The following is a 20,884-nucleotide window of genomic DNA, read 5'->3' as shown; positions in this document are numbered from 1 at the left end:
ATAAATGATATCATTATTATAATTATTAAATGGCGCAAAAAGCTTAAGGCTCTCGATGTTTTTTTTTTTTTTAATGTTTAATTATTATAGATATATTTATGCAAATATCACTTATGGTGTGTATATATATATATAGATGTATGCGCGCGAGATGATATATCACGTGATTTCTTCTACTATTATTAATTCTTCTCCGTGCTTTGTTTTTTTTTTTTTTTTTTTTTTTTTTTTAATAATAATAATTATCATCGTTTAATTATTTTCTTTTTTATTTTTATTTCTTCCCTTTTTCCCCCATTTTCTTTTATGTTTTTTTTTTTTTTTTTTCGTGAAAATGTTTATGGTAAAAGACGTATTGTAATTATGAATTGTTTAATTATACATAGAATATATGAAAACATGTAAACTAATGCATTGTATTATTATTATTATTATTATTATTTTCTTAGAAATAATTTTTCTTATCTCACATTAATTTTAATTATGCGAAATATTTTTTTGTTTGTTTCTTTTTTTTTTTTTACAAATTATTTTATCCGAAAAATTTGTGCGCTATCCCAACGACGTAATTTTATTTTTTTTTTTTTATTCTTCATTCATATCTTTAATTATTTATTATGTTTTTTATTTTTATTTTATATTTCGTTTCTCAGTGATATTTTTATTAATTAATTATCTTAAACATGAGAAAATGCGTTTGTATTTTAAAGAAATTATTGTTTCCTTTCGTCTTGCATATTTTTTTTTTTTTTTTTTATTTTAAACATATCACATCACTGAAAGGGAAAAACATTTTCTTATTTAATATATTTTTATTTTTTTATTTTCTGTCAATCTTTTTGTTTGTCAAATTTTTTTCTAATAGATAGTACACAAGTTCAATTTAATTTTATTATTATTATTATTAATATCATTATTATTATTATTATTAAATTTACCACAATTTTTGCTAAAATATTATCAACGCGGTGTTTGTTTTGTTTTTTCTTTTTTTTTTCTTTTACATGGGGGGGGGTTCTTATTTATATAACTGAGGCGTTAAGGGTTGGGGGTTGTTTTTGATGAACAGGTAACAGACCTTATTTTGCCAAGTTTAATCTTAATGTCAATTTTATAATAATTTTTACGATCAATTACTATAATTCCTAACCTCTTTTTGAGTTGAATTGTTTTACATTTTATTTTCTTTAATTTTATTTATCGAACTATACCGAATTTATTTCAACTTGGTAAAAGATATTTTTAACAGAATATTTTTCTTAAGCTCGGTGTATCCGTGTTTTTTTTTCTTTTAATGTGTGTGTGTATGTATATAAAGCACGACGATTGGATTATTATTTTGTTTCTCTTGGCAAAAATATTCCATGGATGGCAACACTAAAGTTGACAAGCGTAATTATTTCTTGGTTATTTTTTTAATTTTACTTTTCTTTTTTTGTTTTTGTTTTTTTTTTTCAATCGAACACATCATCCTTTGAGAATCTTTTTCTTTTATAAATGTTTTTTTTTTCCCCTTATATAACCAATTATCATCATCATCATCATCATCAGCCATTTTAATAAATTCGAAGAATTTATTTTATTTACTTACGAACATTCTCTTTGTTGCAATTAAAATTTAAATAATAATTAATATACACAAACGTCTTAAATAAAATATATATCTTGGACTCTTTCTGCACGTTTTTTCTTTTGTTCTTATTTTTTTTTTTTTTTTTTTTTTTACAAGTTTTAACATATCTTTCAATAAGTATGATTTTTCTTTCTTTTTTTTTTTTTTTTATTTCAATAAATATTTCTTATCATAGAAAATTTATCGAGATAAGATACAGAAAAATTCTATTTTATCACAAATGAATTTTTAGTATTCGTTTATTGCGTAAACAGAGTCCTGTGTGTATTTTTTCTTTTTTTTCTTTCTTAATGACGTTGTTGCACGCGCTATATTACCATCATCATATTTCAATGTGTGTGTGTGTGTGTGTGCTTCGTGTACAAAAAAAAAGAACATTCATTTCATGCTTTGTATTTAATTTATCATTTAATCGTCAATTCAATTATTATTTAATTGTAAAATGTATTATCTTTTTGTTTTGAAATTTTCTTACTTCAATTTCACTCCAGTCGTCATCACACACAGAGACACACACACACACATACATAACATAATATCATATGATGTAAATCCCATTTGCAATAAGTAAATCGTAAAATATTTCGCCGTAAGTGTAGTTACAATTACAATCACTCGATTATTATCAAATAATATATATATATATATATATATCGAGTTAATTTTTGTTTTTTGCGACTTTAACAAATTTTCATATATATAAAAATTCTAATTCGGTTTTTATAATATTGCAAGGAAGGAAAAAAAAAAGAAAAGAAAAGACAACGAAGAAAAAAGGAAAGAGACATGATTCAATATAAAATTAATAACACGAAGAAGAAGTACAATAATAATAACAATAATAATAATAATAATAATAATAAGAATAAAAAACTGGTATCATCTTCTTGTACGGGACAATATTTTTCATGAAGATAAACCAAACAAACACACAACTTGGTTTATTACTTTTTCTTCTTCTATCCTTTTGCATTTCTATTATTAATATTATTATTATTAATATTATTATTATTATTATTATTATTATTATTATTATTATTATTAATTATAATAATAAAAAACCTAATGCATTTTAACGAATGATCTTAAATGGTCGGGAACAATTTCGTCGAGTTGTTCTTCCTTGCACCACCTTCTAATTACCTTAGCCGCTAAACACGTCAAGGTAACGTATTTTAGTGGATTTATGGAATAAAAGTTTTGCTTGTTCCGTAGCAAACACTTGAAGGTTTTCTTATCCTTATTAACTGTATCGATATGAGCACCTGCATCGAGAAGCGCAATTGCGAGCTCGGGACGCCAAGGTGACGACATGGCAACCCAATGCAACGCAGTATTTCCATTCCTATCTCTTGAATTAACATCGGCACCAACTTTCAATAATGCTGTCGTCAAATGTGGCGAGTGAAATTTGCAAATTGGATACCTTCCTACCAATGCTACGTCATCACTGTGCACCAGTTGCAATGCGTCACGATCCTTAAATAGAAATTATAATATGAAAGGTTTTTTTTTTTTAATAAAAGGTGAATGATCCTGTTGTGTCTTTTAAATAATTGGAATTATTGTTTCTTTGATATTTGTGGAATAAAGAAAAGAAGATTTTGGAATATGTTACACTTTGTTTTGAATCATTTAGTATTGTTTTTAATTAATAAGAATTAGAATATTTTAATAAATGATTCAATTTGTGTTTTTGTATAATAGGAAGGATTTTGATATTAGTAGAATAAAGAAAAGATTTTTAGAATATTTTAGACTTTGTTTTGAATCATTTACTATTGTTTTTAATTAATAAGAATTAGAATATTTTAATAAATGATTAAATTTGTGTGATTTTTAATATTTCTCATTTAGTTTTGAATGATTAAGTTTTTAATATGTTTTTAATAAATTAATAAATTTGTAAAATAAGGAAAATAATATTTTAGAATATTTCTAACTTCGTTTTGAACCATTTAAGTGTTATTTTTAATATAATAAGAATTAAAATATTTCAAATTTGTAGTTCAACAGCTTTGAATGATTAAATGATTAAATGATTAAATGTAATATTGAATTTTTAATTTTTGTTTTTGTTCAAACTTCATATTTTCTTAAAAATGAATAATTAATTTACCTCTTTGCCCTTTGCATTGATTTTAACCAAATCGTAAATGGCTTTATGTATGGCTTCGTACTCTTGTGTACCTTCTGGAGGCATGTCGCGTGTCATTAGACATGCTAAATGTAACGTGATCAATAAAATTCGATTTAACGACGATACATCACGTTCCCTTAATGGAACTTTATCTAATAACTGTTTGCCTTGTCTAACTTCTACTATCTGAAACATACAATTAGTTTCGTTGTTTCGTATTAAAATATTGGATTATAAAAATAGAAATAGAAATAGAACAACAAGAGTGTAATAAATAACAGAGCAAGTGAGTCAATTATATGGAATGTGGTATTTTGTTGTTGTTGCAAAGCTGCTAAGTGTTTACACGCAGTTGTATTGCAATATATTTTCTATTAGTCATTTAGTACCAATAATTTATTTGTCATGATTTCTTTTTGTTTGCAACAAAGAGTAAATTGAACATAGGTATTTTATCCTGGTTAATTAATGTCATTAAGTTTCAATTAAGTAGCAGACAATTTATTCTATTTATGTGCAACTTTTAGAATCCGGGTAATTAAGAGAATCAATTTAAAAATAGAAAAAATAGAAAATAAAGAACTTGACAATAATATAATATTTAAAAGGAAAATCTTCTATTAGAGTTTGAATCTAATTTTTGTATTAATCATCAAGTTGGTATTATAGAACATTACACTAACAGAAGAATAAATCTATGAATAAAATATTATACACAAAAATCATGAGTACATTTTCGTGTTACATGTTACATGTTACATGTTAAAACGTTTCTCAAATGACTCGAATACAAAAAGAATCTTACAAAAAACGATTTGCTACACAACAAGAGTAACACATTAAATTGCAATTAAAATCATTGGTACATTGTCTTTCTTGTAATTTAACATAACATTTGAAAATAATCAACCTATTAATAGTCTTTAAGTGTTACATGTGTTGTGATGTGTTAAATTATTTCTCAAATGACTCGAATACAAAAAGAATCTTACAAAAAAACAATTCTCTACACAACAAGAGTAACACATTAAATTGCAATTAAAATCACTGATACATTTTCACTTGTGTTTAACATAAAATTTGAAAATAATCAACCAACTTACAGCCTTTAAGAAAATGTTAAGTATTTCACTTCTGTTAACTGGTGGTACCCTTCGTCCTCTACTAGTTTGTCTACCTTCTTCTCCTATCATAAAACTAAAAAGTTCAGCAAAACTAAAGAATGAACTTTGCGTTGTCGGATTTAATGGTTCTAACATTCCTTGTTGCATATCCAATGCATAATTCCATAATTGTATGCAACGATCGAACCTTCCAGCATCAGCATAAACTGCTCCTCTGTAACGAATATAATAACTTGTGTCTGGATGTGCAGGACCCAATATTCTTTCCCTAATCACCAATGCTTGCATACGCATGTCATCAGGATCTGCCAATAATTCATCTAATTCTTCTGGCTCACATATTTCTTGCACACAATCGTAGGCCTGTACTGGCATTTGTGGCTTTGGTTTTGGTATAACGTGCCTTCTTCGATATCTATAGTAATAATTTAATATCAAAATTAATTTTATGACTTTTTTTTTATTACTGAACAATAGGAGGTTATATATTGTTATACATAACCTCCTAATATATATATATGTAGTTTACTATAATAATATATATAGTTTATATTTTATTATCAATTATAGGTTATAGTTATATATATAGTTTATTATAAAAATATATATAGTTTATATTTTGTTATTAATTATAGGTTATAGTTATATATATATAGTTAATTAGAATAACCTACGAGGAGAGAGAGAGAACGAAAAGTAATGTCGTTACTACGCATGTCAAATAATTTCTAATATTTGAAATCAAAAAACCGATTGATAATTTTTGTCGTTACGATATTAAAGATTTGCATATCAGATAGAAAAAGGTTGTTGATAACATGATTAATTAATTTAGTTAATTAATTTAATTATTGTATAATGATAAAAACTTGTTTGAAATATTTGTTTAAATTTTGAGGTTAATAAGTGGCATTACTTTCCCGTCCACCTAATATATATATATATATATGTAACTTGTTGGTTATTCTAATTTATTTTCATTTATTTTCAATTAATGTTTAATTAACTCATACTCAATTTTTGTTTCAACAATAACATCATTTCTTTGCGGTTATTTTATTTTTTAATAACTCTGTGAATATATATATATATATATATATATATACTTTATCGTGATAGGTACAATTATATACCTGGTTTTTATCAATTATAACGTAATAGCGTATAAAATGAATTTGTATTTTTTTTTATTTTTTTTTATTGAAATCATACCACAGAGAGAAATGTATTTTTCCCCGGACGTTTATATTCACGAGTTGTAATTTTAAACCAGACGTAGTAGTATGTATTTACATGCTATATATATATATATAGATATGTATATTCTATAGATTTCTTATTGACGTCAGCTAATGCTACCTTTTTCTTTGTTTTTTTTTTTTTTTTTTTATTGGAACAGGTAAATTGCTTCTTTTGAATAATTCTTTGCATAGAACTTACTACTACTAAGGTTACAAATTATATTATTGTTCCTTATGGTATATCCATAAATTTACTTTGAAAGTCCTATTTTAATCTCTAAGCATTAATATGATAACGAATATAATAATAATTAAAGTTTAATGAATTTTATTATACCTTTCATCCATGGCACGTTTCCAAAAACTCAAAGCACCCACCATATCCCTTTTTTTGTCAACATATGTGGCACCAAGTAATTCTAATGCATCTATACGTTCCTTACGTGTTATCAATTCTGGAATTCCTAATAAATATTCGACGATATCGGTGTTGCCTATTTAAACAAAATCAAAAAATAGAAATATGAAGCTTGAACATATTTTTCATTGGATACAAAATACAATTATTCTTCCCAATTTTAAAATCAGTTTTATAATTAATAATAATTCATGTTACAGGTAAATCATTGAATGAGGAAGAATAAATCATTGAATGAGGAAGAATAAATCATATTTATGAAAAAGAAAGATTTTTTTATAAACCTGTAACAGCAGCAGCTAAAAGTGGGGTCATCCCATAAGAATCAACGTCCATTTGAGCTTTGTGTTCGATTAATAATTTAAGAATTTCCAAAGATCCACTTTCTGCGCAATCATGTAAAGCTGTGTTACCCCTGACCGATTTTCGATTGACATCCGCGTTCCATGCTAACAACAATTCAGCTATTTGAATGTGCCCTCTGTAGCAAGCAATCATCAAACACGTGTGTCCATGACGATTTGCTATTTCGATGTCTGAAAAAGGAATAATTAATTACACATCTTAGGTGTGTTGTAATGTGTGGTTGGTCATTCTATAATTTCGTAAGGATTATCAAATTATTTTGGTATTGGTAAACGCTTGAAAACATTTCATGTGAATATTAAAGTTTATTTAATCTATGTATTAACTGATTTGTTTCGTTAATCTATGGATTTTAATGTTTGTTTGTATTTTTTCTAGGTTATGTATACATCAACAGTTAATTTGTTACAGAAAATGTTCTCTTGGTGTTGTAGAAATATTATATTTAAATTATAATAATTATATAATAATAAATATTATATTTTATTAAATATAATTTATTATATTTAATATACAAATTATTATTAATAAATATTATATTAAATATATAGAATAATAGAATAATTCCTTGATACTATAAGCAAGGTTTCAGAAAATGTTATTACAAATTTTAAATAAACCACAAATATGGATGTGTTTGTAAAAACCAATTGCAATGTAATTTAAAGTGCCGCCAATTTTTAGATGTTTATATTCAAGAATTTTGTATCATATATTCTTAATTGCAATCTTTGAAATCATTTTGATTGTATTAACTTGAATTACTGTTTCTAGTTGTGTTTTTTATTTTTTTGTTTTCTTGAAACCTTTTATGAACAATTAAATAGACATACAAGATAAAAATTGCATACCTGCACCATTGCTTATTAAAAATCTAACGATTTCAAAATGTCCGTCGAAACAAGCAGCACGTAATGGCGTCGAAATAGTTTTCGTTGTTGAATTAACATTAGCCCCTCGTCTTACCAACAATTTGACCAATTTAATATGACCAGCTGCTGCTGCACACCACAATGGTGGTGCACCTTCTATCGTTTCCCCATCGAAAACAACTAAAATCATAAAATGTATATATTTTTCAATTAATTCATATAATTCATTTTCTAATCATTCAAGAATAAAAGTGGGTGAAATCTACCCCCTCCAACTCTTACTTTTGAAAGACTCTTGTCATTCTTATTTAATTTTTCTTTTATTGTTTCTTTAATTATCATTTAATTTTATTAATTTTTATTGTCGTATATAAAGTTTTTTACAATGTTTTTTAATTTACGCAATAGAAGAACGTATATACAATAATTTTAATGGCATTTTTTAAACGACGCGTATGTTTTAAACATTCAAATGAAGTTAATACTACATTATATGTATATGTCAATACTACATTATACAGTACATTAATATTCGTGGTTTTTTATTTTATTGCAGTTAAAAACATGAATGTAAGTTGTATTTTATTAATCATTCATTAAAATTTATGGTAGATTTTAAAATACAATTATTGAAATATTGATAATATATATATTGCATATACACAATCAATGCAATTGTAATTAATTATAATGTTATAATAAAATAGTATTATGATTTAGTTATAATACAAATAAATGCAATAAACTATATATATTGAAATTTAGTTATAATAATACAAATAAATGCACTAAAATGTATATATTAAAATTTAGATATAATAATAAAAATAAATGCAATGAAATATATATAGTATAATTTAGTTATAATAATACAAATAAATGCACTAAAATATATATATATAAATTTAGATATAATAATAAAAATAAATGCAATGAAATATATATAGTATAATTTAGTTATAATAAAAATAAATGCAATAATATATATATATATATATATATATATATATATATATTAAAATTTAGTTATAATAATAAAAATAAATGCAATAACACAATATCATTTCATTTAGTATTATTATTATTAATTTCGTCAATGTAATATAATGCAATAAAAAAAAAAATGTGAATAGAAATATTTCATTTAAATAATTTAAAAATAATCTCTAAAACAAGTGATTAAACTTTTTGAAGTACACAATAAAAAAAAAAAAAAATAAAATTAAAAGAAATGACATGTGTCACAATTATTGAAATGTTTCTTTAGATAATTTAAAATTATAAATTATAATGAAAATAGAATGAGTGATCGTAGTGCCATTTAAAGGTATATTTTCTCTTTACTCTTTTTCTTTTAAATTGTAAAACAAACATGATTCATATAAGATTACACGAACACGTTTTCATAGACTTCGTGGACGAGAGAGAGAGGGAGAGAGGGAGAGAGTGCAGTTAAATGACTTTGGTTTTTGACAAAAGTTAATTTTTTGTTGGGAATTTTTACCTGAACCAGGTTGTTCAATGTCAGCCCCACATTTTTCTACGAGGTATTCTGCCACGTCATAGTGTCCGTTTCGACAAGCCATAACCAATGGGGTTGCCCCATGAGTCGTAGTACCAACCAGTACTTCTACCTCATGTTTTTCACGCCGCTCCAAAAATCGCTTTAAAATAAAAACAAGATTTGTTTTAATAAATGTATATAATATAATTATTACTTTTTTTCTTTAATTGATATCAATAATTATAGAAACATGTCAATAATAAAATTATAATTAATTATAATAAATGTGTATGTATTGACAATATGTAAATATATTGTGTGATAGTATTGTATATTATGATTTATATTTTATTTCTATTCAAAATTTGATTATATTATAAAATTTATTTATTACAATATATATGCAATTTTTTTTTAAATAAATTTATTTTAATATATATAATTTTTACAAAAAAATTTATTATAATAAATACACCCTGTATATATATATATATAATCTTTTAGAAATAAATTTATTATAATAAATATATTATATAATTTTTTTAAATAAAATTATTATAAAATATATTTATATAATTTATAAAAATATATTTATATAATTTTTTAAAATAAATTTAAATAAATTCAATATATATAATAATAAAATAAATAAATATATATATATTATATTATTTAGATAATTTATATTATAAATTTTATAATTATTATTATTATTATAAATTATATAATATATTTAATACATATTTATATATAATATATGTATTTATAATTTTTTAATATAAATATATTTGTTTTATATTGTGTGTACAATAAATTAATCAAACTTACGTTTGAAAATACGGTACCCGTTTTGAATGGATGAATTAAGATAAAAAAAAAAAAACTATTAAAATTTTTTGGTTTTTGTTTAAGACAATTTTTTCGACCAAATGTTGAATTCACGATTGAGACGTCCGATTTTAACGAGTTTTCAAAGTCAACTGACAGTATTCTTCGTTTCGTTCAGGTACAAATTCACAATCGAAAGATATTCTCTCTCTATGTGTTAGTGTGTGTACATTCTACACTTACATACACTATATATATGTATATGTATATGTATAATTCTTATTCTCTAACTCTCAAAGAAAGATACCACCAAGTTAAGCATAAAACGTAAGAATATTTTCTTCTTCTTCTTCTTCTTCTTCTTCTTCTTCTTCTTCTTCGTCTTCTTCTTCTTGTCTTTTCCGTGTCTTTTTTTCTTATTCTTTTTTTTTGAATTTTTTTTTTTTCGTGTAAATAATAAATATTTAAAATGTGTTTTCCCTCTCTCTTCCTTTTCACGTACGAGAGAAACGATGAAAGGATGATAATGATGTTCACGTTTCAACTCGTTATTAATTCGTCAAATGTTTTATTTATAAACAATTCTCGTTTCCACGATATATATCTTTTTATATTTTTTAATTGTTTAAATAAATTGTTCTATATTATTCTATTTTTTATTCATCTACTATCACTATTCTTTGAACAAATGTGTTTCCTTATTTTTATTACATTTTTTTTTTAACATCGTTTACACTTTGTTTCTGTCATCAAAATTATCTTTGCTTTTCCACTCTATTTTTTATTATTTAAATAAATTGTTCTACTTTATTTTATTCTACTATTTATTGAACAAATGTGTTTTCTTATTTCTATTTTAATTTTTTTAACACAGTTTACACCTTATTTCTGTCATCAAAATTGTCTTTTGTCTCTCCCTTTATTTTTATTGTTTAAATAAATTGTTCCGTTTTATTCATATTCACCTTCTATACTTTGAACAATTGTGTTTCCTCTCTTCTTTTACAATTTTTTTGTTAACACTGTTTACACTTTATTTCTGTCATCAAAATTGTCTTTTGTCTCTCCCTCTATTTTTATTGTTTAAAACAATTGTTCCGTTTTATTCATATTCACCTTCTATACTTTGAACAAATGTGTTTCTTAATTTATATTAAAAAAATTTTTTTAACACCGTTTACACCTTATTTCTGTCATCAAAATTATTTTTTTTTACTCCCACTATTTTTATTGTTTAACACTAGATATACCACCATTTTTAGGATACCTATTTCTACCACACTAGTCAAAAGGACTGGTGTATATAAAAAAAAAAAAAAAATGATTTTTGAGGCTTCCAGTCTTTATTTACTCCTAAAAAATAACAAAAAATCTTTAACAATAATAATGTTAATAGATAAATGAATTTATAGATATTTTTAAATAACAAAACGCTTAATTATTTACAGAAATCAAATGTTACATGAAGTAGACATTTTGAATTAAAATGGTCCGACCAGTCAAAATGACTGGTCTGATATATCTAGTGTTAAATAAATTGTTCCGTTTTATTCTTATTGTCCTTCTACTTCGAACAAATGTGTTTATTTATTTCTATTATAATTTTTTAACACCGTTTACACGTTATTTCTGTCATCAAAATTATTTGTTTTTACTCCCACTATTTTTATTGTTTAAATAAATTGTTCTATTTTATTCTACTTTTAATGCTTCTTCTACTATTCATTGAACATATGTTGTTTCCTTATTTCTATTTTAATTTTTTAACACCGTTTATTCGTTAATTCTGTCATCTATATAATATTTGTTCATTTCTATTTATTTTTATTGAAAAAAAAAGAAAAAAAAAACATTTAAATCACTTAACTCTTCTCATTTAACAAATTTGTGTTTGTATTTGACATTTTAATTGATTTTAAAGATTTTTACTAATATTACTTTAACGATAATAATTTGTTTATTTTTTTTTTTGTATCGAGATTAATTTTTATAATTAATTCATTATAATTTATTTTATTAATTTATTATATAAAAAATGTATTAATTTGATATTTCGATTAAAAAACGTGTTTTTTTTTTTTTTTTAAATTTTTATTATAAATTTTCCACTTATATACACGTACACACACACATCAACACATACACGAGTTGTACTATTTGTATATTTTATAATTGAATTATATTTGTCTAAATAATCCTTGAAATTTATAATAATATAATATTCTAGCAACACGATTGTGTCTATTAAGATTATAAACAATCAATAATTAATAACATAAAATTTAAAAAAAACTATTCAAACAATCCTTCGCATAGTTAAATATGGGACAATCTAAACTTCCAAAAAAAAAAAAAAAAAGGAAGAAAAAAAAACATTATGGGAAGACAAAAAAAATTATTTATGCAAATTTAAAACGTTTCTTTCATTTTTCTCTATAGGTCAAGAGATAAAAAAAAACAAAAAAAAAAAATAAAGAGAAGATTTCTCAAAGTACTCAAGTTCGCGACACACAAATACGCATTTATATATATTTAAACAGTAATCGTTGTAAAGATCATTAACTTCTATTATTAGAAATAAATCAAAAATAAATTATTAAAAAAAAAAAAAAAATGAAAAAAATGAAAAAAAGCAAAACAACCTCGCACGAAGAAAAAAAAAAATCTGCACAGTGAACTGATCAACCTTGGCCAAAAGTCATGTAATTTTAATATATGTCAGCTTTTTTTCTTCGTACACACACACACACACACACACACATACACACATATATATATAGTCTCGTTAGAAGGAGTATATAAACAAAAAAATTGATTAAAAGAAAAAAAAAAAAAAAAAACCTAAGCAATTTTCGTATGAAGAAACATTGTCAATGATTGACAACGGGTAAATTTTAATTAACAAACTTATAATTTTAATAGAAAAAAAAAAATTGAAATAAAAAAATAAATTTCTATTAAAAGATATTATTATAATAATTAACAAAGTGTAATATTTTTAATAAAAAGCAAAAAAAAAAAAAAAACAAGTTAAAACGATCGTCTCACAAAAAAAAAAAAAACCTTGTCAACGACTGACTGCAATTTTAAACACGTTGCACTATTTCAATCAAAATTACACTTTTTTTCTTTCCCCTTGTAAACAAAATCCTTTCCAACAAAATAAAATAAATATTTTACTTATAAAAAACAAAAATTAAATAAATAAATTAATTAAATGAAAAACAATGAAGGAAGAAAAATTGGTGCAATCCTCGCACGAAGCAGCTTTGTCACTTACTGACCGTAGATACAAAAAATTCTCCCGTAAGGTTAACATACACACACACACACACATACAAAACTGTGTTCTCTTTCTCTCTTCTTTTGAAGAAATTATATATATATATATATATATACACACACACTTTTCCCCTTCTTCAACCTCTTCTTCTTTTTCCTCGGCTTATTTTTCCACCACTATTACCACCACCGGCACGTTTGTGTTCAGTGTGGGACGTGTTGGTCCCGTTAAACTAATATAATCGGTGATATTGGGGGTGGAGGTGGGGTGGGGGAAGGGCCCAGCTTAACGAGCAACAAGAGAGCTACTTCGATACTAAACTAACGACCAACGATCAATGCACTGTTATAGTTTCAGAAATAAAACAAGAAGAACAAGAAGAACAAGAAAATGAAGAAGAAGAAAATGAAGAAGAAAGGGTAAAACAAAATGTTTTATTTAAGGGGAGTGAATTAATTTAACGACCAATAACAACTTTAGTTTTACATTTCCAACCATTTTATCTATCATTTACGATCTGTTTTTTTTTTTTTTTAAATCTTTTTCTACCTTTCTTCCTACTTGTAGGGCATCTTCAGATGGGTCCGTTATTCCGTTGACCGATTTTTCTTTTTTCAGAGTCACCTTATACTTTGGGCCCCACTTCCCACCCTTTTTCTCTTTCTCTCCGACTTTTGTTTTATTTCTTTTTTTTTTTTTTATTACTACACACACTTCAGTGGACTTCTTCTCTTTTTTCTTTTTTTCTTTTTCCAATCTTTTTCTTTTTTCTTTTTCGTCTTACCTTCGAATGTAGGTAAATGGGACAAAAATTTAACCCAAAATCTTTCAATTTTATTTTCAAACGTAAGACCCAACCCGGTAGTACTCTTTTCTTTTCTTTGTATTTGAGAGTTTCGCTTTTTTTTTTTTTAACTTATTTTGAATTTTTAATAGTGTTGGACACTAATAATGAACAAGAAAGAGAGAGAGAGAGAGAGAGAAATTTATGAATAATTATGAGTCATCTTATTTTGATTATATATATATATGAAATATAACCTAACCTAAAATCTTTCAATTTTATTTTCAAACGTAAGACCCAACCTAATATTTTTCTTCTTTTTCTTTGTATTCAAGAGAGAGAGAGAGAGAGAGAGAGAGAGAGTTTTGCTTTTTAATTTATTTTGAATTTTTAATAGTGTTGGACACTAATAATGAACAAGAAAGAGAGAGAGAGAGAAATTTATGAATAATTATGAGTCATCTTCTTATTTTGATTATGTATATTATATAGATAGATAATCTTTATTCAACTCAGCTTTACAGCTATGTTGAATATGTATATCATATAACCTAACCTAAAATCTTTCAATTTTATTTTCAAACGTAAGACCCAACCCAATACTCTTCTTCTTCTTCTTTGTTTGTATGATTTTTTTTAATTTATTAATTATTATATATTAAATTAATATATTAATTATAATTATAATGTATAATTATTAATATTATATTAATATATGAATATATATTAATATAATAATATATATTATATATTTTATATATTATTAAATAATTTAATTTAAATATAAATTATTATGTTTGATTATAATTTATTATTAAGTTCTTTTATATCATATTATTCGAAAAATATAATATATAATTATAATAATATATTAATATATTAATTATTAGATATTAATATAATATTATATTATATTATATATACATTGAAATATATATAATATATTACGTAGTATTATTTATAGAATTAAGAAGTTTATTTCAGGTATACCCTTTTAGGGTGTTTACCCCGAAGGCCCCCCCCTACATGTTCGTTCCCCTTAACAATATACTAATTCTAATTATGCCCTAATATATTAGATATTAATATTAACACTAAACAACATTAAACAATATACCACATTTAGTAACTATATATTACATAGTATTATATTATATAATATAATACATATTAATATATATATATATATATATATATATATATATATATATATTATAATTAATTTAATATAATATATGTATATATAATATAATTTATAATAATCTATAATAAATATAATTAATAATAATTTGTAATAAATATAATTTATAATAACTTATAATATAATACATGATATATATATATATATATATATATATATATATATAAAAATACAAATATATAAAAAGAAAAACAATGCTTACTCTTAACTGATTACGTTACAATTCATAATGAATTATGTTAATTGTTTATGCAACTTCTTGAATCTCTTTAATTGTTAAATATTATAATGAAAATATAATGTATTCTTTTTCTATTCCTGTTACAATACTAAAACGTTCCTATTACATTTTAAAGACATGGATAAGAACGTAAATGACTCATATCAGATGAGTTTTTTTATTTTATTTTCGTTTTTATTTATTTACATATCGTGATCGTGAATTGATTTATAAAAAGGGTTTTTTTTTTCAATCGACATATTACAAATTGTCAATTGTCATTCGTTTAAATTCAATCGAATGGTCAAATAACATTACGATACAGTTAGAATCCAATTGAAAAAGGAGGACACGAACGAATGCAATTGGTTCACATTTTTTTGTTTTGTTTTATTTTATGTATTGGTTCTTATAGTTAAATCGTTAAATTTGAAGTACCTTTTAAAATTAAACCATGAACACACACAAAATAAAAAAAAAAGATAAAAAAAAAAAAAAAAAAAAACAAGGGGATTTATATCGGTACACTTGACCAGTTATAGTTTTATTTTCGTTATTATTTTTTGTTTTTTCTTCTTACATTTTCAAAGTGACCCACATAGAAAAATGAAAAAATTCATTTTGTTACAAGAACAAATAAGAAGAAAAAATGAGACATAGTTTTCTAGTTATTTATTACTAGAAAGAATGACGAAAAATACGTTCCTTCCTTTTCTCTAGAATCGATTTATATGGTTCGGTTTTTATTGGGTAATAAAGGATTAAATCGTCAGTAGTATCTTGTTTTACACCTGTAACATCATCAAAGCTAGAAAATAATTCTATCTGGAATTTTAATTAATTCAAGGTGTGTACAGATTATAAGAATTTTATTTGGTTTTTTTTAATTTGGCAAATAAAATTAATTTATTGTAAAATTTATATTTGATTTTGTAGAAAAATTTGATATATTTATTATAATTAGAATAATTTAATATAATAATATAATATAATTATTGTAATTTATAATAATGTAATTTTTTTACATTAAATTTGATTTTTTTTTTTGGTAAATAAAGTTAATTATTTTAAAATTTATATTTTATTTTATTCTATTTAAATTTGATATATTTATAATAATTAGAATAATTTAATATAATAATATAATAATTTATAATAATATAATTTTTTTTGTTAAATTAAATTTGATTTTCTTTTGTAAATAATGTTAATTATTTTCAAATTTATATTTCGATTTATTGTGTTATACTCTATGTAATGTTTTTATATTTGAATATAAATATTCCATTCTATAATTAATATAATTTATAATAATCTATAATATAATTTTTTTTTTAATTAAATTTGATTTTTTGTTGCAAGTAATTTAAATTAGATTTGATTTTTTTTTTTTTTAAATAAAGTTAACGTATTTTAAAATTTATAATTGATTGTACATTTAACAATTTGATATACTTATAATAATTTATAATAATATAATAAAATTAATATAATTTATAATAAAAATATTATTTAAAATAATTCATATAATAATATAATTTGTTTTTTTAAAATAAATTTGATATACTCTTAACTTTACGTGTATGCGTGTGTTTAGATAAATTCGTGTGAAGATAATTTTTCGTTATTATAAATTGACATTTTAGCATAATCATCGTACAACCGCGAAAATCACAAGTCTTTGAAAATGCAAACTCATCTGATAAAGTCGACCTACTTGTGGACATACAAAACGTGATAGGTGGTGGGTGAAGAAAGAGGGGGTGGTGGTGGTGTTGGGTGAAGAAAGGGGGGTGGTGGGGTGTTGGGTGAAGAAAGGGAGGTGGTAGTGGTGGTGGGAAAGAATTGTTGCTAAAATTGCATCGTCTTTCAAACATTTTTATGATGAATATGTGCATTCATGCACGTTCATACATATCTGCATGTATATGCAGCATGTATGTACAAGTATGTGCATGCATGTGCTTCCTTGTTTGTGCAAATAATTTTTCATACTAACAAAAACATTTATTTGTCATTAAAAAAATAAACTCCCATATTTATTATTTATTAATTTAAACATAAATATAACATTGAAATGTAATACAATCAAATTTATAATTTAAATATAAATTATAATTTTTTATTACAATTTATTATTAATTTATTGTATATTATATTATTTAAAAAATTAATTAAATATTTGGTTTTGTTGTGAATGCAAAAAGAAAAAAAAAAAAGAAGAAGAAGAAGATAATAAAAAATAATAGAAAAATGTTAAAGTAGTTGTATGCACACATATACATGCGTACAGCACACAGATGCATGATAAATTTAATTGCATAAGATAATTAAAAGAAGAATATTTAAGAAAAAAATTTGATTTACAAAAAAAATTATTGATTTATATTGGTGGTTTTGAATATCTTAAAAAATTATTATTATTTTTATTATTTTGAATATCTTCAAAAAATATTCCATATGTCTAATAAAAAATGCATGAGTTATTAAAAAAAAAAAAAAAAAAAAAACCAGAAATAGAAAATAAAGTAATATTAGGAATGGTATGATGTAACTTTTGTAATTGATTTGTCTTTTTTGATTAAAAAATTTGATATTAAAAAAAAAAATAATAAAAAAAGTAATAGAAATACAAAATTATCAAATAATTTAAATATTTCTCAATTATTAGATTTTTAGATTATTAAATTTTGAAATTAATAAATTTTTGAAATTATAAAATTTTGAAATTATAAAATTTTGAAATTATTAAAAATATCAACACAATTGTAATTATTTCATTTAGGTCATTTTATTATAGTCTCTCTCGTATTATTTAATAATAAATGACAAATAAATTTCAATGTGCAATAATACACACGGTGAAGGTTGCAATTTTCTTCCATTTTACGATTACGATGAAAAATAAAAACTAGGTTTACGATTGGATGTATTTATACCGTCACTTCGTTCTATTTATTTATAAAAACTAATGACAAAATGAAGGTAAAAGAAGAAACTATAGAAACCTTTATATATATATATATATATATATGGTGTACACAAAATAGTATAAAAGACTTTCGAATGACCTCTTAAATCATTCAACACTAATCTTTTTCAATGAATGGTATTTCCGAGGACGTCACAAGAAACAAATTTCTATTTTTTTTCTTACTTAATCTTCTAACACTTCGATGACAAGTTGAATTTGATTGAATTAATGTAAATTATTATTATTATAATTTTTTTTTTTTTAATTTCTATGATTATTTTTAACATCTCGTAACGATTACTATTATTGCCATCGTCATCCTCATGCATCATCATCATCATCATCATCATCATCATTATCATTATCATTATCATCATCGTGACATCAATTTCTTTATTAACACGTTGAGCGCCACGTCAGCCATCGGTGACTGACAATAGACTTTCCATTTAGGCCACGTCAGTCATCGGTGATTGACACTCAACTATTTTTTCAATACAAAGTTACGCCTGTGGCCTGACAAGAATTTCCCTAAGAATTCGCGTGGCGCTCAACGTGTTTATTAATATATATATATATACTTTGCTTTCTTGAATATATATAATGTAAAATATATTATATATACATATATATATACTAGTATGTGCCCTGTCACGTGTTACTGTGGCTCATGTGTGCCAAAATATGACATTGTATTGGGATCCCTGGCAGGGGCGTGGCTTAGCAATTCGACCTATTTACTCTAATTTTGAATTTAGTCACCAGGTAGCGTATTCAAGTGCTAGAGATCCCAACAGATAAAAGTTAGGTTATGTTCAAATATTTGGCGCCATTCATCGAAATCTATGGCTGGTAGATGGCGCTGGACTTACCCTATATCTTTCTGGTTTATTTTTTAAATTAATTAATTATTTTATAAATAAATTATTGTAATAAAAACCTAGCTGTATTCGAATGCAATGTTGTGTCATTTACATATACACATATTTACATTTTTTTTGTATATATATATATATTCATAAATTAAACGAAAAAAAATCAAAGAATTCTTATTGGAATCTCTAGCTCTTGAATAAATACGCTATCTGGTGGCTAAATTCAAAATTAGAGTAAATAGGTCAAATTGCTACGCCACGTGGGATCTCTAGCATTTGAACACGCTATCTGGTGCCTAAATTCAAAATTAGACTAGATAGGTCAAATTGCTAAGCCACGCTCCTGCCAGAGATCCCAACAGATAAAAGTTAGGTTATGTTCAAATATTTGGCGCCATTCTTTGAAATCTACGGCTGGCAGATGGCGCTAAACTTACTCCTATATCTATTTCCTTTATTTTTTTAAATTAATTAATTATTTTATAAATAAATTATTGTAATAAAAACCTAGCTGTATTCGAATGCAACGTTGTGTTAATTACATATACACATATTTACATTTTTTTTTGTATATATAAAAATATTCATAAATCAAACGAACAAAAAAAAAAATATCAAATAATTCTTATAGGTTATAGGTGTCTTTGCTTTTTATTTTTTATTTTTTGTTTTTTGATGTTAAAAATCATTTTTAATACTTTTTTATATCCCAACACAATGTTCCACACCTTATCATTTATTCTGTTTGTATTTTTTTCGGGACACACTATACATAGAATAAAATAAAATAAAATAAAAAAAACAATGTATCTCTTGTTCTTTTGTTTATGTTCTATTAGAGAATTATTCTTTGACCTTTACGAAACTTCATTGATTTTAATATCAAATTTCAAAGAACCATCACATTATCATGTGTAAATAATATTTAAATCTGTTTAAATAAAACATTGGACTTATGAAAATATTTATTTACGTTATTTATAATGTTAACTGTACAAAACAGATTTCATTATAATATTTTAGAGTCTATATTTATTGATTGTATTATATTTCAATGATTATTATTGATTACGTAAGATAATTTGAAAATATAAACGTATGACTTTGAACGATGTTTTATATTATACATTAAAATTTTAATTTTTTGTTGTTGTTGTTGAATAAAAAAAAAGAGTTGTATGTACAATGATCATTGTCATATTTTACAAATAAAATTGTTTAATAGTTTAAATAATTTCTAACATTCTTTTATCTATGAATTATAATCACATATGAATGTGTATTGTGTACATGTATGATTAATTTTTATTAACGAGTTCATTGAATTAGAAAAAAAATTGTTTAGTTTATAATTTGAAAATGATTAACAATTGATCTGATTTTATTTAACATTATTAATAAAAGATTGATAATAAAATCAA

The 20,884-nt window shown here is 23.4% G+C and overlaps 1 protein-coding gene across 2 annotated transcripts in view; it reads right to left on the bottom strand.

Moving 5' to 3' along the window:
* Nucleotides 1-58: 58 nt before the first annotated feature.
* LOC107069846 (protein fem-1 homolog CG6966) overlaps nucleotides 59-20,884 on the bottom strand; it is a 46,711-nt gene continuing 25,885 nt past the window's right edge. Inside the window, exons 1-8 of one of the 2 annotated variants that reach the window (XM_089173353.1) lie at nucleotides 10,127-10,450; nucleotides 9,299-9,458; nucleotides 7,774-7,974; nucleotides 6,841-7,092; nucleotides 6,476-6,632; nucleotides 4,877-5,312; nucleotides 3,753-3,959; nucleotides 59-3,112 (exon numbers count right to left, since the gene is read on the bottom strand). In XM_089173353.1, coding sequence (XP_089029479.1) covers nucleotides 2,696-3,112; nucleotides 3,753-3,959; nucleotides 4,877-5,312; nucleotides 6,476-6,632; nucleotides 6,841-7,092; nucleotides 7,774-7,974; nucleotides 9,299-9,380 — 1,752 coding nt within the window. In that variant the 5' untranslated portion in view covers nucleotides 9,381-9,458; nucleotides 10,127-10,450 and the 3' untranslated portion in view covers nucleotides 59-2,695. Of the gene's footprint in view, nucleotides 3,113-3,752; nucleotides 3,960-4,876; nucleotides 5,313-6,475; nucleotides 6,633-6,840; nucleotides 7,093-7,773; nucleotides 7,975-9,298; nucleotides 9,459-10,126; nucleotides 10,451-20,884 lie in introns of those variants that run through there. The other variant, XM_015327483.2, reaches the window with a different exon arrangement.

This window comes from Polistes dominula, unplaced genomic scaffold (genome assembly GCF_049000335.1).
Source record: "Polistes dominula isolate Pdom_NZ unplaced genomic scaffold, Pdom_raw_medaka scaffold_35, whole genome shotgun sequence".
NCBI lineage: Eukaryota > Metazoa > Arthropoda > Insecta > Hymenoptera > Vespidae > Polistes > Polistes dominula.
The sequence above is the reverse complement of the archived record's forward strand: the minus strand, read 5'-3'. Positions and strand labels throughout refer to the sequence as shown.